The 20,085-nt window shown below is 41.5% G+C and overlaps 1 protein-coding gene across 1 annotated transcript in view; it reads left to right on the top strand.

Moving 5' to 3' along the window:
* LOC147728368 (bifunctional heparan sulfate N-deacetylase/N-sulfotransferase 3) overlaps positions 1-20,085 on the top strand; it is a 554,824-nt gene that overhangs the window by 142,183 nt on the left and 392,556 nt on the right. The window contains exon 3 of the mRNA XM_086963275.1: positions 7,458-7,545. Coding sequence (XP_086819401.1) covers positions 7,458-7,545 — 88 coding nt within the window. The remainder of the gene's footprint in view (positions 1-7,457; positions 7,546-20,085) is intronic.

Genomic DNA, 20,085 nt, shown 5'->3' with positions numbered 1-20,085 from the left:
TCCAGAGGTCCAGAAGTGTACTGAAGTGGTGGTGGCATAGGTGTCTTTGAAGTGGGGTAGAAGCTTCTAGAAGTTTCCTTTTGAGGTCCTAATGCATCTTGCCATCCCCGCTCTGTCTTCAGATTAACTACAGGGGGTTTGCAGCTGTTTATGTGGAGCAGGGCACAGTCTGTTCAGGTGCCCAGCTCCTCTTTCCCGTTGAGCCAGTGATGGCCCATCCAGGCACACCTAAGCTTCATCTTGTGTGTGGCTATCTAGGATGAATTAGTAAAGCTCAAATTTCAGCTACCCCCAGTCATGTGACCAGAGGCAGACTACAGGCACTAAATGGGTAAAGTTAGAAAATGGCAACTTTCTAAAAGTGGCATTTTCAGAATTGTAATGTAAAATCCAGCTTTACCATAAGTCCGGAATTTAATTTTGGATTTCAAAGACGCCATACAGGAAATGGTTACCTTTTTTTCCATTTAGAAATTACATGTTTATAATATAATAAGGTAATTCCAATGTTATAATATGGGAGAGGTAAGCCTTGCAGTAGTGAAAAATGAATTTAAGAGTTTTTCACTGCCAGGACACGTAAAACTTTAAAGTACAGGTCCAACTTTTTAAATATATTGTACCCTGCCCTCTGGGCTTTACAGGGCATCCCCTAAGGGTGACTTAAATGTAATAAAAAGATAGGTTTGGGCCTGGCAAAAGACTTATTTTGCCAGATTGAAATGGCAATTGAACTGCACACATAGGCTGCAATGGCAGGGTTGAGACATGTGTAAAGGGCTACTTAAGTGGGTAGTACAATCAGTGATGCAGGTCCACTAGGGATTTGTAAGTAAATTAAATATGCAAATTGGAGATAAGCCGATATTACCATGTTTTAAGGAGCGAACACAAGCACTGGCTAGCAGTGGTAAAATGCACAGACTCCTAAGGCCAGCAAAAACAAATTCATCAAAAATAGGAGGAGGAAGGCAAAAAATCGGAAGTGACCCTGGGAAGAGGGCTGTTGGCACAAAAATGTTTTTCTTTAATTTAATCAGTTCAACCCTTAACTTACAATAGGGGTCTCCAGCTCCGCACCAAAATGTTCTTCTCTGTAATAGATCTGTGCCACCTTTTGAGAACGGAGCATCATTGGAAATCATTTCAATAAGCATCATCAATTTAGTAATTTAGTTCAGTCAATAATGAGAGTTTTGGATCAGTTTGAAAACCTTTATTTATCAATAGGAGTTTAGTATATCGTTTTGGTCTCTTTATTCAAATTAGCAAATCAGATAAATCCATTTACAGATATATCAAGAAAATCATAGTTAGAGTCAATTAAGTAAATGACAGCATGTTCCATAAAGGAAATGTATACATACTCTATTCAAAGCAGATTATAAACTACGAGAACTCGTAAAGAGTGTTTTTGGAAAAGAGCAAGATTTAAGGGAGCATTAAAATAGAATCAGATTGAAGTCAAACTCCTCATGAAGAGTAGTTCCAGAAACTCATCTGTTTGCTCTGGCATCTTTGGCAGGTTTTTCTCCTGTCTTTTCACTTTTGGCCTCCTGGTTTTTTACTGTGTGCTGCATTTTATTTTTGCTGGCTTTAGAACTTTGGGCACTTTACCACTGCTGTTCAGTGCTAATGTGCAAGTGCTCCCTGTGTAAATTGTGATAATGATTGGTTATCCATGATTAGCATATTTGATTTACTGGTAAGTCCCTAGTAAAGTGCAGCGTGTGTACCCAGGGCCTGTGAGTAGGCTTGAAGCACGTAGGTAGCCCTGCAACCATGTCTTAGACCAGCAACTGCAGTGTTTGTGAGTGTAGTTTTAAACAGTCTTTTCGACGTAGCAAGTGCACTCGCTTGCCAGGCCCAAACCTTTCCTTTTCTACGTGTAAAGCACAGCTAAGGTAGGCCCAAGGTAGCCCCATTGGCAGGGTGCAGTGTATGTGAAAGGTTGAACATATGCTGGTGTTTTTTACATGCCCTGATAGTGAAAAACTGCCAATTTTAGTTTTTCACTTTTGCAAGCACCATCTTTGCCCTAGGTTATCATTGCAGTTGACATGCAACATCTTGAAAGTGTAACTTTCAATTGGGAAGCAGTAGAGATTTGGAGTTTGGGATTCCTGAGCTTCGGATTTAAATATACATATTTTAGTGAAGATGTTTTTTTAATTGTATGTTTGCAGATGTCCCTTTTAGAAAGTGGGCATTTTCTTGCTTGGCCATTCTGGGCCTCTGTCTGCCTGTGGAATCCAGTTCAGTCAATAATGAGAGTTTTGGATCAGTTTGAAAACCTTTATTTATCAATAGGAGTTTAGTATATAGTTTTGGTCTCTTTATTCAAATTAGTAAATCAGATAAATCCATTTATAGATATATCAAGAAAATCATAGTTAGAGTCAATTAAGAAAATGACAGCATGTTCCATAAATGAAATGTATACATACTCTATTCAAAGCAGATTATAAACTACCAGAACCCGTAAAGAGTGTTTTTGGAAAAGAGCAAGATTTAAGGGAGCATTAAAATAGAATCAGATTGAAGTCAAACTCCTCATGAAGAGTAGTTCCAGAAACTCATCTGTTTGCTCTGGCATATTTGGCAGGTTTTTTTCCTATCTTTTCACTTTTGGCCTCCTGGTTTTTTACTGTGTGCTGCATTTTATTTTTGCTGGCTTTAGAACTGTGGGCACTTTACCACTGCTGTTCAGTGCTAATGTGCAAGTGCTCCCTGTGTAAATTGTGATAATGATTGGTTATCCATGATTAGCATATTTGATTTACTGGTAAGTCCCTAGTAAAGTGCAGTGTGTGTACCCAGGGCCTGTGAGTAGGCTTGAAGCACGTAGGTAGCCCTGCAACCATGTCTTAGACCAGCAACTGCAGTGTTTGTGAGTGTAGTTTTAAACAGTCTTTTCGACGTAGCAAGTGCACTCGCTTGCCAGGCCCAAACCTTCCCTTTTCTACGTGTAAAGCACAGCTAAGGTAGTCCAAAGGTAGCCCCATTGGCAGGGTGCAGTGTATGTGAAAGGTTGAACATGTGCTGGTGTTTTTTACATGCCCTGATAGTGAAGAACTGCCAATTTTAGTTTTTCACTTTTGCAAGCACTATCTTTCCCCTAGGTTATCGTTGCAGTTGACGTGCAACATCTTGAAAGTGTAACTTTCAATTGGGAAGCAATAGAGATTTGGAGTTTGGGATTCCTGAGCTCCGGATTTAAAAATGCATATTTTAGTGAAGATGTTTTTTTAATTGTATGTTTGCAGATGTCACTTTTAGAAAGTGGGCATTTTCTTGCTTGGCCATTCTGGGCCTCTGTCTGCCTGTGGAATCCAATTCTAGTTTAGACCTATAGTTGGACTGTTTGTCCATTCACACTAGAAAGTCCCAGAAGTGTGCCCTACATATCGTGATGGCCCATCACCAGGCCGATGGGTCTTCCTGAGCTAGAGAGGTGGGAGGAGTAGTAGTCACTGACACCTGAATAGGGCTGTGCCTGTCCTCTCACAATGATGTCTCCAACCTCCTGCAGTGTGCCTGGAGCCTGGACAGGGCAAGGCAAGATATGTGCACTACAAAGACTATCCTTTAGAGTATGCCTACTCCAAAGGCCAAAAGGGGTATAATTATTGGACCTGTCACCCCAGAATTTTAGAACACTTCTAGATCAAGTGCAGACTCTGTCAAGAGGAAGAGCTAGAGAGCTGTCAGGAGGAGTACTACCCTTTGCTGTGTGTGCTTTGCTTGGTTGGTCTGCAGTTTCTGCTTCCGTTTTGGAGAGACTAAAGACTGGACTTTTGCTTTGATACCCTGACTGAGACAATTCCCCATGGGCTTGTGTATGCTTGCCTCCTGTTAAGAAGTTTAAGGGCCATAAAGACTTCATCTGGAGTCCCTTGTAGTGTAGTTCCTATTTTCCCAATAGGCTCTGCGCATTGGAATAACATAAACGATAGTTTAGACGTAGGACTGAGGTCGACTAGGTCTCTATTGAATATGTTAGACTTAATTTAGGTTTTCCAGCTAGCTCAAAGGTCACTAGAAACTTTCTCAAATGAAAAGGGAGGAGTGAACTTCCCTGATTAGACAAGAAGGGATTCAGCTTCTGACAACCGCATAAACATGACAACTTTGCTCCCCCAGAATAAGGAGTATATCTCCAGAGTCGTGTGCAAACAATAGATAGCTATTTTACTAAGTTAGTTGTGCATACTTAGTTTCACCAGAGTGCAGAGAAATAGAGAGACGGGCGTTTTCAATAAAAAGGTGTTATTTATTGAACAGTCTTCTTTCTCATGCAAGAGAAATGAATTGCTATGATTGCAATACTTGTTATAAAGTAAAGTGCGTACAGTAAAAGGAGTATTATGAAATAATACTGTAAAAGCATTGATATGGTTTCTGAGCCATATGATACTTAAAAGGTATAAAATATATACAGTTACATACAAAGATAAAAGCTTGACTAAACGCACTCAACTGGTGCTTCTAAATACGCCTACCCCGGTATAACTAACCTAAGCCTAGTATGTGGGAAGGAGTAGATGGATTGCAGTTTAAGTTAAGTTAGTTTTTGCCAAGATTCTGACTCAAGAATTCTCTAGGGATCTAATCAGCTCCGTACCTTGGATTTTAGAATGGAGGAGGTCTTGTATCTCGCTCTCAGGATTCGATCTCCCAGTACCCCGCAAGGGAAACTGGAAACACCGGAGGTGGATTTTCTCGGCAGGAGAAAAAGACAGCATCTTTCTCAGTGCGTCAAATGGGAGGGACGGCTTCCTTCGGCACTCGCATCAGCTGGGCTTCGGATAAGTAGATAGCCGCTCTGCTCCACACCACCGTGTGTTGCTTAAGGCAAACACCGGTATATTTATACCTGGAAGGTGCTGTGTTTGACGTAAGGTTGGACATAAGACGTCAATTAAAGATGTCACTAAGAACTGACCGTTCTTTCAGTGCTTGCAGGAGTTCAAATCAAAACAAAAGCACGGGGAATTCCCAGGTTGCTGGAGGTTTGGTATGTTGTAAGAACTCGTTGTGCTTTCTAGGAGTCTAAGGAAGTAGCCTTGCCGCATTTGGTTTGCATTGGCTTATTATTAAATATTAAATATTTAATTAGGGTGCTAGATAAAACACAACACCCTGAACTCCTCTGCTGGGAGTTCTGACCTGCCAAGTGGCGCCTATTCCTGTTCTGGGCTCTTGGATGTGGGTTCCCATGCAATAAGAACTGAAAATCCATGCATTACCCTTCAGCGCCATTTTTCCTGCTGCAAGCTTGCTGTGCAGTTGAAAAACATACGCATTGCCACGGTGCGTCAGAAACGATTGATGCAGCACCTGTTCGTAGGCAGAAGAACCACCACAGCCTGAGTCTAGAGCACTGTATCTCCAATGTCCGAGACTCCCTCTCTGGCTCCGATGCAGGCCCTGTTGTGCAGCTGAAGGAAGCAACGTATCACCTGCACGTGGCTGGAACAATCAATCCAGCGCATGTTCCGCCACGCTACATCTACTCCAGCATTTTCTTCAGAATTTTCCATGCATCGCACCTGTGTGCCAACTCTGTCGATCCTGGGCTTCAGTAACGTACTGAGGCCGTGTGTCTGGAGAAACGATGCATCACCTCCCCACTCAGTAAGCAATGGACACATCACCTCCTCTCACAGTGAAACAGCAAGGAACCGATGCATCACCTCCCCTTGGAGCAAGGAACTGACACATATCCTTCCCTGCATGTAAGGAACCAATGCATTGCTATGCTTTCTGGTGACTCACTGTCCTACACCTGTTTTCACTTTGTGATTTTGACACAACCCAGGTACTTTGTGCTAAAAGTGATGCATCCATAGTTTTATACAGATAACACTGTTTTAAGGATTTAAAAGTGAATCTTGATTTAAGTATGTTGGATTTTTGTCATTTTGGTCTTGTTTGGTTTAGATAAAGATTGGTTATTTTTCTAAACTGGTATGGTGTCCATTTGTACAGTTTCCACTGTCTTACTGTGTGTTTGTGTAGAAATGCTTTAAAAATTGCCTCTGAGATAAGCCTGACTGCTTGTGCCAAGCTACCAAGGAGGTGAACAGGGGTTATCTTAGCTGTGTGATCCACGTACTCTGAATACCACTGCCAACTAGAGACCCCCCCATTTCTAATATTGATGAGTCTCTGCTCAGCAAACAGTTGCAGTGACAACTGTTCAAAGTTAAGCTAAGAAAGTATTTACAGCAGTAGCCATAACCGTTAAACAAAATAGACACCCAAAAAGTAGTAGGTAGCTGAAATCACCGTCAGCAGTAGCTCACAGCTAATAGGGCAAAAAGTGTTAATGGGGAAAAAAAGGGATGGTCCCAGAAGAATGGCCTGGACTAGTCTGGACAGCACTGACTTCATTCTAACAAGTAACACATATATTATAAACACAAAAACATATGTAACAATCCATGCTGGTATTAGGTGATCTTAAGCCAATGAGGAAGAATCCTCCAATCGTCTGCTGCTTCTTCCTTCATTCCCATTGTAAACATACCAAGTAAGTAGGCATGGTGCTATCTATAAGAGTCAACTTAGTTGCTAAACATTCATGTGCATTAGCATCACTCTGAGCCCTGCAGTCTAAACTAATAGCTATTCAGTAATCCACTTCGTAACAATTAACTATTCTAAAGGCAAAAACATTCTAACTGTAACCTACAAGATTAAGTCATGAGATTCACGACTTCATGTATTCAGTATCCAGCATTGTGAATATGTGGCAGCTAGAAAACTTAACTAAATACAACGAGATCATGTGGCTTAGGAAAAGAAGAAATATGTTTTTTAAGTCAGCACATTCTAAAGAGATGGCATGTTTAAGCAAGTTAGGTGTAAATCTTTCATCAAATAATATTGCATAGTTCTGCATTTCCTAAAATCATTTATTTTTTAAGAAAGAATATTAACTGAAAGAAAGAAAGAAGATGGAAGAGGCCTAGGCTGGTCTAGTAGTATAATTACAATAGAAATGAGTGCTTACTGCAAAAATCATGTTATATGTTAATTTTGCACGTTTAAGAAAAGTCATATTTTTCTATGTTTCATTCTATTAATTATTTTCGTGTTACTGTCTAGTGTAAATTCTGGCACTTATTTTAAGATAACTTCTGCTCTATCAGAGCCAAGTCCAGCACTGGCTATCCTGGGAGGGAAGTTCTGATTTGGTACCTTGTATGCTCAGAACACTGGCTGGAATTATTCGATGGCACCGGTGAGAGTATAAAAAGGTCCAGTGTGCAGCAAGGAACATGAGTCAATAACGATATTGATGTATTAAGCCTGGGTCTTATGGAAATACTTAGGATTGGTGTACTGTGAAAAACATTTTAAGACATATTGTCGAATGATGGTTACTGCACTGCTAATATTGCTTTACTAAAGGTTCAATTTGCATAAACAATATGTGTTTTTATTTGCAGGCTTTGCTGGATACCCAAAATCTGCTCAGAACAAAAGTAGCAAATTTTACTTTCAATCTGGGATTTTCAGGAAGGTTCTACCACACAGGTAAGAATTGTCACTCTTTCCCTAAGCTTAGAGACTTATTTATGAATATGTTTAGCCACTCGCACACTCACTCACACATTCAGCCTTTCTACCTCTTCTTCACTCTTCCCACTCTTAAGTCATTCTCAACGCAGAAAGTGAATCAGTGCAAATGTTCAAAGCTGCCGTTGTATTTATTGAATCAAGACATATTGCAGAAATGCTGCATTGTTCTGTGACGAGTAGTTAAGACAACCCCAAAAAACCTTACTCAGCTTATGTCTTCCTGATGCTTTTTATGAACAGTTTCTAACCATTCTTCTTTTTTCTAATTCTCAAATATGAAAATCAATTCTTGCTTGGTTTTTGGATGCAAGGTTTACATAGCTGTCTGAGTGGATGTATGCTTGCGTAGTGTGAACATAGAGGTGTTAGTGTATACATTGTAGACATGGAGCCACATTTCAAAGTAGGCCCACAATGTGACCAGGCTTCTCAATGAGAGATTGGATACTGATATATTACGTGAGAGTATAATGTCCTTATATTCTTCCTTCATTCATTTTCTTTTCAAGTGTGTTCTCACGTCTGCAAAAACACCTACAATAATAAAACGTTGTCACTACTCATTAATAATTATTTATTACTAGAGAGCAGCTACTTTTCTGTGCCCTCTCCTGGACAGACACACAGGCATATTTACAAGCCCCTATCACCACCACAATGTCACTTTTCTCAACGTTGTTATGGTGATAGGGGCTTCACCTTATTCACAAGGCGGCTTAAGCAATTTAGCAGTGTCTTAACGCCGCCTTGTGAATAAAGCACCCTTTCACGCTACACTTAATGTGAAATGGGCGGGCAAGGGGTGTTGTGGTGGGCGTGCCACAGCAACATCCATTGATGGCGGAGCTGCCCCATATTTACAAGAAACGTAAGTATGGGGCAGCCAAACAATTAAGACCAGGGAAAACCTGGTCTTTCTCTGGCTCAACGAGGAGAAATGTTTAATTTCTCCTTGTTTTTGCTGTTTCCATGAGTGCTGCGTTGTGCAGCACACATAGAAACAGCAAAAAGCCATAAATTGTTTATGTAAAGGAATGTGTCCCTTCCTTCACGACTGGCTAAAAGTGTCACATATGAGATTCTGCCTCTTTGCAGTTGTGGAAATGCAGTCTGCAAGAGTAAAAATCTGATTCAAGTCCCCCGCCACGACTAGGGAACCTTCACCATAAGTGCGGAGAGCCTTTGTGAACCGGGCCCACAATCTCGGCACTAGTAGTATGAGAAAAATGAAAACTAATACCCTAATGTAGGAGGACTACCCTTGGTCTGTATGCGCATCTTTCCACTAACAAATTCTAAAGGCAGTGGGTGGTACCTCCGCCTTGGTGCTGTGACAGAAAGAGCAGAGCGCAAAACTGACCTGCAGCAGTAGCAAGATCAAAGGGCACCTGCTAAGTGTAATCGTAGAGAAGTGACGCCAATGCACTCTTCCCATATGGGTACTTTGGAAGGGCTTCCAATAACATATTGAGCTTTACATTTCATTCTACAAGAATATCGACTGCTAAAATATTGCAACGGATCTTCTAGATGTAATATGCTTAACCCCACATACATGCGCCTTGGCCATTTATATCTTTTCAAATTACGTAAATGTGAAGATAAGCATAAAAAAATCAATGCCTGCCTACTTAGAATTAACTTTACAATATCTCAGTAGTCGATATTCTAATGAGGATACTTTAGGCCTATAGATTTGTACTTGATAGACTGACTTGCATCCAATTTGCAATATATTGATTTTAAAATTAATGTAAATTCGTTCAACCTTGAATCAGATTTATACTCTTGCAGACTGCATTTCTACAACTGCAAAGAGGTAGAATCTCATATGTGACACTTTTAGCCAGTCGTGGTTATTTTGCGAATAGCATCCTGCTTTCTTGGTTTTGTTCTTTAGATTTTCATATTAATGATTTATATTTAAAAATCCAGTATGAAAACTGTTCTTGGTTTAAGGATATCTGGCTCAAAGTGGGAGCACAAGGGGAGCTAAAATGACAACACATGAGGCATATATTATGAACAATATATTAGCCCTAACCGTACGCCATAGGGGAATTGCGTCACCCCTGGCACTGTCACGTGTCTTAGTGCCATATTTTTCTTGGTGCTCATCTTATATAGCAGGTATTGCCATCAGGTGCCCAGGAACTTAACCTACAAGACATTTTCTAATAAAGGGCATTTCTAGAAATGACTTTTGATAATAACACTTGCATATGCAAAGTCTTTCTTGTTTGTTCTACTCTACAACTGAAATTTCATTAGTAGAATGCATGTGAAACCAACACAATACCCCAAAACACAGTCCCTCACTCCAACTATTTTAGAATTCCCGATATGTTAATATGTGTACCCAGAATTACCGATACTCTTGGGGTACATCTATTTGGCGGTAAAGGCGCATATGAAATGACATTATTATGCAGAATTCCCCATTCCCAAGTCCAGTTTACATCGAAATAGGGAATGGCGAGTAACTCTAAATTAAGGCTCGAGACTACAATGTATGTAGATGGTATGAAGGGAGGAATTCGGTTTCAAAATCCGTGGATCTTTGCGCCAGGCAAATAAGAAAAACAACCAATTTTAAAAGCTCACTTCATGGTACACAAATGCACATTTACTGGTACATCAGAAAAAAAGCCTGGTGTCTTAAACATAGGTAATTTAGGATATTAGTAACCAACTCCTCAGGCATATAAACTGTTTCAACGAAACTGAGAAGGGCATCGAGAAGAATTATGCTAACTGTTTTTTTCTGGAAGAATGAGGCAAAACACTTGTGCAGCAGGAGGGAAAGAGGACGAGAACAATTAAGGGACTAGTAATATCCTTGGTGCAGATGGTACTAAAGGGTAAAGGGGTAGCTGGTGGAGGAGTTGGATCTCATTAAATGTGAGGAATAGATAAGTACAAAAAAAACTAAGGCCCTGGGGTAGAGTTTGACAGATGTGAGACGTCTGACAAAAAAGCAGCGAATGTCCACTCTGCCCTATTTAGAAAATATATGGGCAGGTGGTATCCACGACTTTCTAGTAGATGTCTCCCATCTCCAGGCATCCCTGGCATCACCGGGCAGATCCCCAGCAGCAGAGACATTAAGGCATGGTCAAAGTGGGTACCTGGACAGGTCCCACACCTTTCAAGGGGAACCCTGGAAAAGTGAATTTCTATCTAAAGCTATCTCCCTCTCTACCTTCCTATACTTCTGACTCTATCTCTCCACCTAGTGCCATCTTAAGTACTTTTGTTGTTTCAGGAAACACATCTTTCAACAGTTTATGAGTGATCCTGTTACAGTTTAACATATAAATGAGTATTGTTTGCTATCACTGGGCTTATATTAACTAGAATCTATAATAAAAGGCAATGGTACAGGGCCCCCCAAAATATATTTGCCTAGGTCCCCCAAAAATCTTTAAGATGACACTGCCCAGCAGACTCTCGATAGCAGAACAAGACCCCCTGTTAACATTGGAGTTCAGTTCAGGAGGCAGCCTTCTACAAACTTGTAGCAAGTGGTTGGAGAAAGGTACAGACTGGGTGATTAGAATAGTGCACAATGTATTTGCTCCAGCCACGTACAGTGTATTTCATCTGCAGAAACTGTAGGAATTCTCGGCTTCTTTTCTCTTTGATTCTTTTCTCCTTTTTAGCCCTGGAGGTGCTATGGTTGTACATGAATTCCTAGAGAGCTCGGCTAGCATGTAACTGGAGTAGCTCGTGAGCTCCTGGTAAATGTAAATGTGTGTGTCTTGTAAAGCGCACTGCTACCCTGGCGCTATAGACCGCTGGGGAACCTGTCCTGGCTTTCCCTGTGAGATGTTGCCTCCTGGGTATCTCCAAGGTGAAACCAGGCATCCCCTGCGTTTGTGGGGGGCCGTTGTGGAGGTGAGGCAAGCTAATGCCCAGAATTGCCAAGTGTGATCCCTGGTTAGAGTAGGCACCGAGGCGAGAATTATCGGGTCAGCTGACCCTGGTTCACGACCCTGCCGCGTTGGGGATTGAACCCTGGTCCCGGGCCGGCCTCTGCTTCCGGGTCTGCCGCCTCTAACCAGTGAGCCACACCACTCCACTCTCCAGCTACCTGTAAGTAGCTTACCTGTGTGTAGCCCAGCTACTAAAATAGAAGCTTTTTCTTTGTTGAATTAATATATGTATACCAAAATTGAAAAGTGTGTGCTTTTGAGATGCAAATGTGCGTTATTCAGAACTCATAAACTCAGGTTTTGTAAAAAAATTCTAGAATTTCCAAAATATATTTAAATGTGATGTTTTAGTGATGCATTATTCAGTTTTGAGGAGACTTCCTATTCATATTATTACCTTGGTGCCACTGACATTTCAGTTATGGCTATTATGTATTATCCACGTAAAGGCATTCCAAAGTGATAAAGACTTTTTTATAGCACTGATGTTGCATTTTGTGGTCACTAATTGATCTTGTCCGATGTGGTCACTATTACAATGCTAATAATATTAGTAGGTCTGGTTTATTTTCACTGAATATTAGAAGCTCATTACAGGCACACCTTGGAGACCTCTGACCTAAACCAATCCTTAATGATGTAGCTCACCCCCCATTTTCACTTTTATTTTCATAGCCGTGTTTAGTTTATTCTTCATGACAGATAATGACTTGCAAAGTCCACTCACTTACACGAACAGCTAGAGCATTCTTACCCCTTTTGCTAAGCATTATGCATTATACATGAGTGTACTGAGGTCCATTACAATTGAGAGAACTGGAGAATCATGACCGGACAAGGAAAGGCTGTTTATTTACGAATGTGTATGGCAGACCCTGCAAGTCTCAATCAGTTGGGAGTCCTTTCTATAGGTTTGTTGGGGCCAGATGTACGACTGTTTACAGCTGTTGCGAACGGAAAATCGGGCCATTTGCGACAGCTAAAAAGGATTGTAGCATGTAAAAACCGTATTTTGCGAGTCCGTAACCTATTACTGACTCACAAAAAAGGGTTTGCGATTCGCTATTAGGAAGGGGCGTGCCACTGGCATCCCTTTCTAACAGCGAGTCCCAAGGCCATGTTCAACTGTTTTGCAATAGCAGTTTACCTCCTACTTAAAGTAGGTGGCAAACTAGTCACCTCCTTTGTGACTAGCAGTGAAAACAGAAACATTTCATTTATCTTTTTTTAAATGCATCCTGGTATTCTTTAAGGAGAATGGGCTGCATTTTATTTTAACTGCTTTATCTAAAAAGCATATGCAAAAGAAACAATTAATAGACGGAATGCTGGACAATGCAAACATTCACCCCCAGTCACAAGGATCTGGGTTAAATCCATCATTCTTTTGCTCACCACACCACCCCAGTTTGAACCCAGCCATATGCAAATAAGTCTTGACCCTGTTCCTTGAGGGAACAGTCCAGCCTGACCTGCCAAGCCAGGTCCTCCAGGACCAGAAACAAAATTCCTGGGACCTGTTCAGGGCATCACCCTTCATTAACCAGGCTAGCTTGAATCCAGTGGTGTAGTGAGCACGGGACCCAATTCTGAGCATATCCTTCCCACTTAGGGCGACATATGCAAAAGAAACAATTAATGAATGGAATCCTGGACAATGTAAACATTCACCCCCAATCACAAGAATCTGGGTTAAAGCTATCATTCTTTTGCTCACCACATTGGGGTTTTTGCATTTGTCACCCCCAGTGTGACTGGTATGCCCAGACGTGGGTCCCGTGCTCTCCATGCCACTGGAGTCAAGCTGTCTTGGCTAATATGGGGTGAAACCCCAAAACTGGTCCTAGGATGCTTATTTACAGAGCATGGAGGACCTGGCCTGGCAGTTCTGGCTGGACTGTTCCCATTGGGCACATGGTCATGACTGATTTGCATAAGGCTGAGTTTAAACTGGAATGGCAGGGTGAGCAAAGAAAACGATGGATTTAGGCCCTGATAACTGTACTGGGGTGAATGTATGACATTGTACTGCATTCTGTCCATCAATTGTTTTTGCATTTTTCACCCCCAGTGGGACGGGTATGCCCAGACGTGGGTCCAGTGCTCTCTATGCCACTAGCATCAAGCTATCCTGGATGATGAGGAGTGAAACCCCGAAACTGGTCCTAAGATGCTTGTTTCCAGTCCAGGGAGGACCTGGCCTGGCAGTTCGGCTGGACTGTTACCATTGGGCACAGGGTCATGACTGATTTGCATATGGCGGGGTTCAAACTGAAATGGCATGGTGAGCACAATATTATGGATTCAGGCCCAGATCTCTGTACTGGGGCGAATGTATGACATTGTTCTGCATTCTGTCCATCAATTGTTATTTTTGCATTTGTCACCCCCAGTGGGACGGGTATGCCCAGACGTGGGTCCTGTGCTCTCTATGCCACGGGAGTCAAGCTATCCTGGCTGATGAGGGGCGAAACCCCAAAACTGGTCCTAGGATGCTTTTTTCCAGTCCAGGGAGGACCTGGCCTGGCAGTTCGGGCTGGACTGTTTCCATTGGGCACAGGATCAAGACTGATTTGCATATGGCTGGGTTCAAACTGGAATGGCATGGTGAGCATAAAACAATGGATTTAGGCCCATATCTCTGTACTGGGGTGAATATATGACATTTTTCTGCATTCTATACATCTATTGTTGTTTTTGCATTTGTCACTGCCAGTGGTACAGGTATACCCAGACGTGGGTCCCGTGCTCTCCATGCCACTGGTGCAAGCTATCCTGGCTGACGAGGGGTGAAACCCCGAAACCGGTCCTAGGATGCTTGTATCCAGTCCAAGGAGGACCTGGCCTGGCAGTTGGGGCTGGACTGTTCCCATTGCAAAAAACAGAAAGTGGGCAAGAGGGATCAATCTTGGACTCCTTAAAGGGTAAGGAACTATAAATTCCCCTACATTGGGAACAAAATTCTCATCATTAGTTTTTTACTTTTCATACAGTGATCACATGCCTAGTCATCATCAAGATTACCAATTTTATTTATAGCAATCTGCACTTCAAAGTAATGCTTTTTATGTAATACTATTAATCATACAAAATACACATATATACACACATCTCTATTAAACAATCAGATACAAATAATATATGACAACAAACAATACTCTAGTACAAAGTTAATCTTTTTGCATCCAAAAGATCACACTAAATTAATAGAGTGTCCCCCTATTAAATCAAGCAGTACACTAAGAGGAAGTCATATATTCACACAATCAGTTCTACTAAGTTCTGAACCTAAATTCGAAGATTGTGTACAACCAAAAAATTAGATCAGAAACAAAATATCATAAGACTCCTCTTGTCTGAAATGGCATGTCGACGCGGAGGCGTTTCGGCATCCAGGAATCTTGGCCTCCTCAGGACAAGGGTGAATAGACAACCTAGAAAAATACACAAAAGAAACCCACAAGGTATTACACCTATCCAATGGTTATCGTGCATATTCGCCACCATGGTCCAACGTGACCGTCACCACCACCAGGAGTGAGTGCTCTAGAAAAAACCATTAACCACAGTGTCAACCAAAGTTGTGCACAAAATAAAGGGGCACTGTAAAGTCATAGTCGGGAACCACCTCATGCCAAAAAATATAGGTGTCTAAGAGAAAGACTATATAAATACCTGCTAAATCCAACCACCTTTATATCCAATTCTTGAGTCAACCAAGAAAACTAATATAAAATATGTACCAAACAGAGAAAATATAGTGACCAACAACTTACTACTATCCCAATATTCACAGTGCTTAAAATGGCAACCAGGGACTCCACCAACTCTTCTCTCCAGTAAAAAATATATAACAACATATGATATTGATGAGCAAAGTGGCCCACACATATTCCAGCTGATTGACACAACAAATTGAGTACACATAAATACCAATATGTGAATCAGGCAGAGTCTCTTTCCTAACAGATGAAAAAATCAATATCCGTCAACTTGCGCCCCACCGCAGAGGACAACCAGCACCTCTTTTACTTCTACGGTGTCCTGCAACGCTGCCAAAAACAACACAGGCAAACACAGATAAACATACGCCTTCAGGCCGCCAAATGCTGCAATACTACAGTGAGTTCGTACTACGCCATCCCCGGGCGTGAGCAGAGCTTCGCCCCACGTACCTTCTCCATCCGTGATTCAAACACGGAAAGCAGCCATCGCTCTGCGTACTCTATCAGGGCACACATGTCTGAGTTGATAGGGCACCAAAAAAGTACCTGGCTCGGCGTCCCACGTGATCGCATCTACGCATCTAACGTGATCGGCCACGGAGTCGCTAAAGACTGACAACAGACTCCGGCCACAATCACTCAAACTAAGTTCACCACTAGGTGAACCAGAGCGGGGTGAACACAGACTACACCAATGTCATCCACCGCATCTGGTAAAAAGCAAAGCAGGGCACAGTCTGCATGCCAAAAGGCCGACGCTCCAAATCTACTAAACAGGGCTCCACTCAGCTTTTAAATGAAATACAAAGTCAGAAAATAATAAAAAAAAGGTATAGCATACGGAGGAGTAGTGAGGAAAGAAAGACAAATAACCTATGTAAAAAACAATTATGCACCACACACCTATGGGCAAATGTGCCCACACACAACTGTTCATCCTCTAGACAGCAAGGCCTGTCGAAAAAATCAACAAAATCCTTCTCAAACACCTCAGTGAGTGGTTACAACCACAAAGTTCCGGTGGGCAGCACAGAGATGGACGGACAATCAATGCACAGCAGAAATGGGTATATATATTCACAGTGTGTCTTAGAATAAGAATAGTCATACAAATGAACAAATATATACACATATATACAAAAAGGTACACAAATGTGCTGGAGAATAATCTAAGACATGCTCAGCTATATACAAAACATATTACAGATATTCAGTATGTACACAGAACAGAATCGTCCTATTCGATATCACACAGAAAAAAGAAGCGATCAAATAAGCGCCCATATTTCATTGCCATGTGTTGCCGTGTGGTACTTTTCTATCATACAAGCTTCAAGTTTGTTTAAAGTCATTTGTAAGGTCACCTTATTTTGGGGTTTAACCACCAAAAGTAATGACCACCTAATGTCACTTTCACTGTGGCTGTGCTCCAGGAAGTGCTGTACTAAGGGGGCCCCATTGGGCACAGGGTAAAGACTGATTTGCATATAGATGGGTTCAAACTGGAATGACATGGTGAGCAAAAAAAAGATGGATTAAGCCCAGATCTCTGTACTGGGCTGAATGTATGACATTGTTCTGCATTCTGTCTATCAATTGTTGTTTTTGCATTTATCTAAAAAACAGTCACGGACATGGTGGTCTGCTGACCCCAGCAGTCCACCCTCCCTGGGAGTTTATGCCATTCCCAGTGGGTCGCAAATTGCGACCTGCCTCATGAACATTGATAAGGCAGGCCATTTGCTACCCTATTGGAAATCTCTAAATGTGTCTGAGACTCATTAGTGCATTCCGTTTTGCGAGTTGCAAATTGCGGGTCGCAAAAAATTCGTACATCTGGCCCCATGTCTCTAATGCAAACCCGGAGGTATCCATTATTTCTTGATTCACCTTAGTAGTATAAACTATCAGAAACTATTATAGTCTGATTACGTTGTGCCTATTATGATATTTGATCTAATTGTAATAGAACTTTAAGGCATGAACCCAATAACTGCTGCCAGGGCTAAGATTCAATATCAGACCAAATACATATTTTTGTCAGATAAAGCTGCAGGCAAGCCTGTCGCCTCTCTGCCTGGCCATCTCAGGCACTTAAAACATATCTTAGTTCACAGTTGCGCAACTAAACACACAGATAAATGGACAAGGTAATTGGTACTCAAGACAGCTATCTTGTAATCATATACCACAGAGCTGAATAAATTAGCACATAGGCACCTTGAAAGTGCGGCATGTACTTAGTCTAGCAAATTAATTTGCAAATTAATAATATTAGACGAGCCCCAGTGTCAGCCTAGTTAGATGACACAGTGTTAGGCAGTCCTGATGTGTCAGAGACCACAGACCATAGCACAAATCAAAGATATATTGGTCCAAAAAGCAAAGACATTAGAGAGCATCATAGGAAGCGGATACTTCACACATGGTATGTTGGATGTTGGGGATTGATAATGGAAATCACAAACGGACTGGTGGAGAGTGAAAGAACACTGGATGTATTGTTGGCAAAGGCTAGAGAAGGAACGGAATTTAATGGAAAGGGGAAATATTGTATACATAATATGCATCAATCCCAATGACTGTAATCCTTAATGCCTGCACTGATGATCCATTAAAACAGATCAGACCTGCGCCAAAGGCCCAAAGTCACGAAACAAAATGGCAGTGTGGATGCTTTCACCATCAGAATCTCGATGCTCGCCACCATGGGGTTCCAAGTGTGTCACAAATAACTAGAACTGTACTATGGCACCGATTCACGAAACACCTGGTTTCAGTGTTTTCATGGACATATAATCAAAGAAGCCACATTTTGTGCCTGGTTAAATCCACAAAGCAAACATGTATTGCATGTAGTTTAGTTCAGCACTTCTGTATAAGTCATGTAGGGTGTAGTTGGAGCATGCACAGATACATGCCTTTTTTTACAAAGAAGGGGATCTGTTTTTGCATTTTCCTTGTGCGAGTCATGACCGTCCACATAGCTGTAACAGAAAAATTCACATTGAAAATAGGCAACGATTTATGAAACAAAATAGCTTTATTTTTAAAAGAAGGATTTATACGTCAGTGCCTTCTAACGTTAGGGTAGAGTTGACCCATCTCACCATGTCCTTTCCGTAAACGGAAGCATGCAGTGGTCCACAATTATACAGAAATATAACAGGTTTTATTCTTTCCTATTTGACAAATGACCATCACCAAGTTGGAGATCTTAAGGAATCCATCGTGAACTTCACTTGATCCCAGATTTCTCGAGCTACTTCCTCACAATACCTATTGAGCATAATTAGGTCTTCAGCCTGTCTTGGCTAATTCTAAAACAGCTCCATACACCAGAATCATCAATAGCATGGGCACTTTAATACGTGATTCCATTTCTGCCTAAATGCAAAAATCGGTAATAGCGATTTCGCTATTTTGCGAGGAATTACATTTAAGGAATCTCTATTTGAGATTCCTTAAATGCAATTCATCATCCATTTAAAAATTGCGAATTCGCAATTTCAGCCCGCTATTTACCGCGAGGTCAAACCTTGTGGTAAATAGCGAAAACTTAGAAAAATGCTTTTAAAAGCATTTTTCTAAGTTGCATGTTGCACACACACATGTCCTTTGGACATGTGTGTGCGCAACACCTGTTTCAATTTGCATTTAAGGGGTGCTACAGGGTGTCCTTTGGACACCCCTGGCACCCTTTGAATCGCTATCTTATTTGCGATTAGCTAATTGCTAATCGCAAATAAGGAATACTCCCCATTCATTCCTATGGGTCTTTTGGCCCATAGGAATGAATGGGGAGTTATTCCTTATTTGCGATTAGCAATTTGCTAATCGCAAATAAGGAATGTGTAGGAATCGCAATTCTTTGTGCGATTCCTACATGAATCCCGTTTTCCGAGTCTGTAATAGCGATTCCTTATGAATCGCTATTATAGACTAGCAAAACGGGTCTATGATGAATCAGGCTGTAAATGACACACATTTTCTTGGGCAGGCCTTATGTGACCCATCCAGAAAAATGCGGTCCCTTAGTACTGTGGGCAAAGAGCCGGGTGCCTGCTGCTGTCAACAGACCCCTGCCACTTCCCCGGCTCGAGAAAGGTCAACCAATCCATAATAAAATGTCACTGGCAGACAGCACTTACACTTCTAGTCTGGTCCAAACCCATTCTTGAAACTGCACTCACAGATTTTCAATGAAACACCTGCACAGTGCAGACATCCATTACATATTCTGAATCTCTCTGTTGGAAACATCCCTTTTCTGTTTGCATCACGTTCTATATGCATCCATTTTTAAGCGTGAGAGTTGTAGTAAATTAATTTCAAAATATGCAATCATTCATGTTTTGACTAGTGGAGGCATTGGAACACAAAGTGTTACAGAATATCAGACAGTTAACTACACATATGGGGTGACTCCTTTAAGAGGTGAGAACCATATGCATAAAATACATATTTTATGCATATGAAGGGGGTAAGCAATGGAGGAGATGCATTACTCCGCAAAACGTATGGCAAACCATTATTTTTTTTGTAGCTTTCTTGCACATCCAATTGGATCTCCACTCTCTGGATAATCAGTTGACGGAATAGCATTCAACGGCCTCCCACTCCACATCAGAGACTCCTCATCTATCTTGAACTCTGCAAGAACCTCAAGACCTGGCTTTTCGATTAACCAACCTACGAAAGACAGGGCTAAGCACACACACTTGCTCAGTGCCATGATACCCTCACGGGTGATAAAGCGCTTTCCAAATACACATATCATAATATAACATACAAAGGTTAGCATCATCTGCAGCTTCTTTAGAAGTCTCTGTTGT

The sequence above is a fragment of the Lissotriton vulgaris genome, chromosome 3_1 (genome assembly GCF_964263255.1).
Source record: "Lissotriton vulgaris chromosome 3_1, aLisVul1.2, whole genome shotgun sequence".
NCBI lineage: Eukaryota > Metazoa > Chordata > Amphibia > Caudata > Salamandridae > Lissotriton > Lissotriton vulgaris.
The sequence above is the reverse complement of the archived record's forward strand: the minus strand, read 5'-3'. Positions and strand labels throughout refer to the sequence as shown.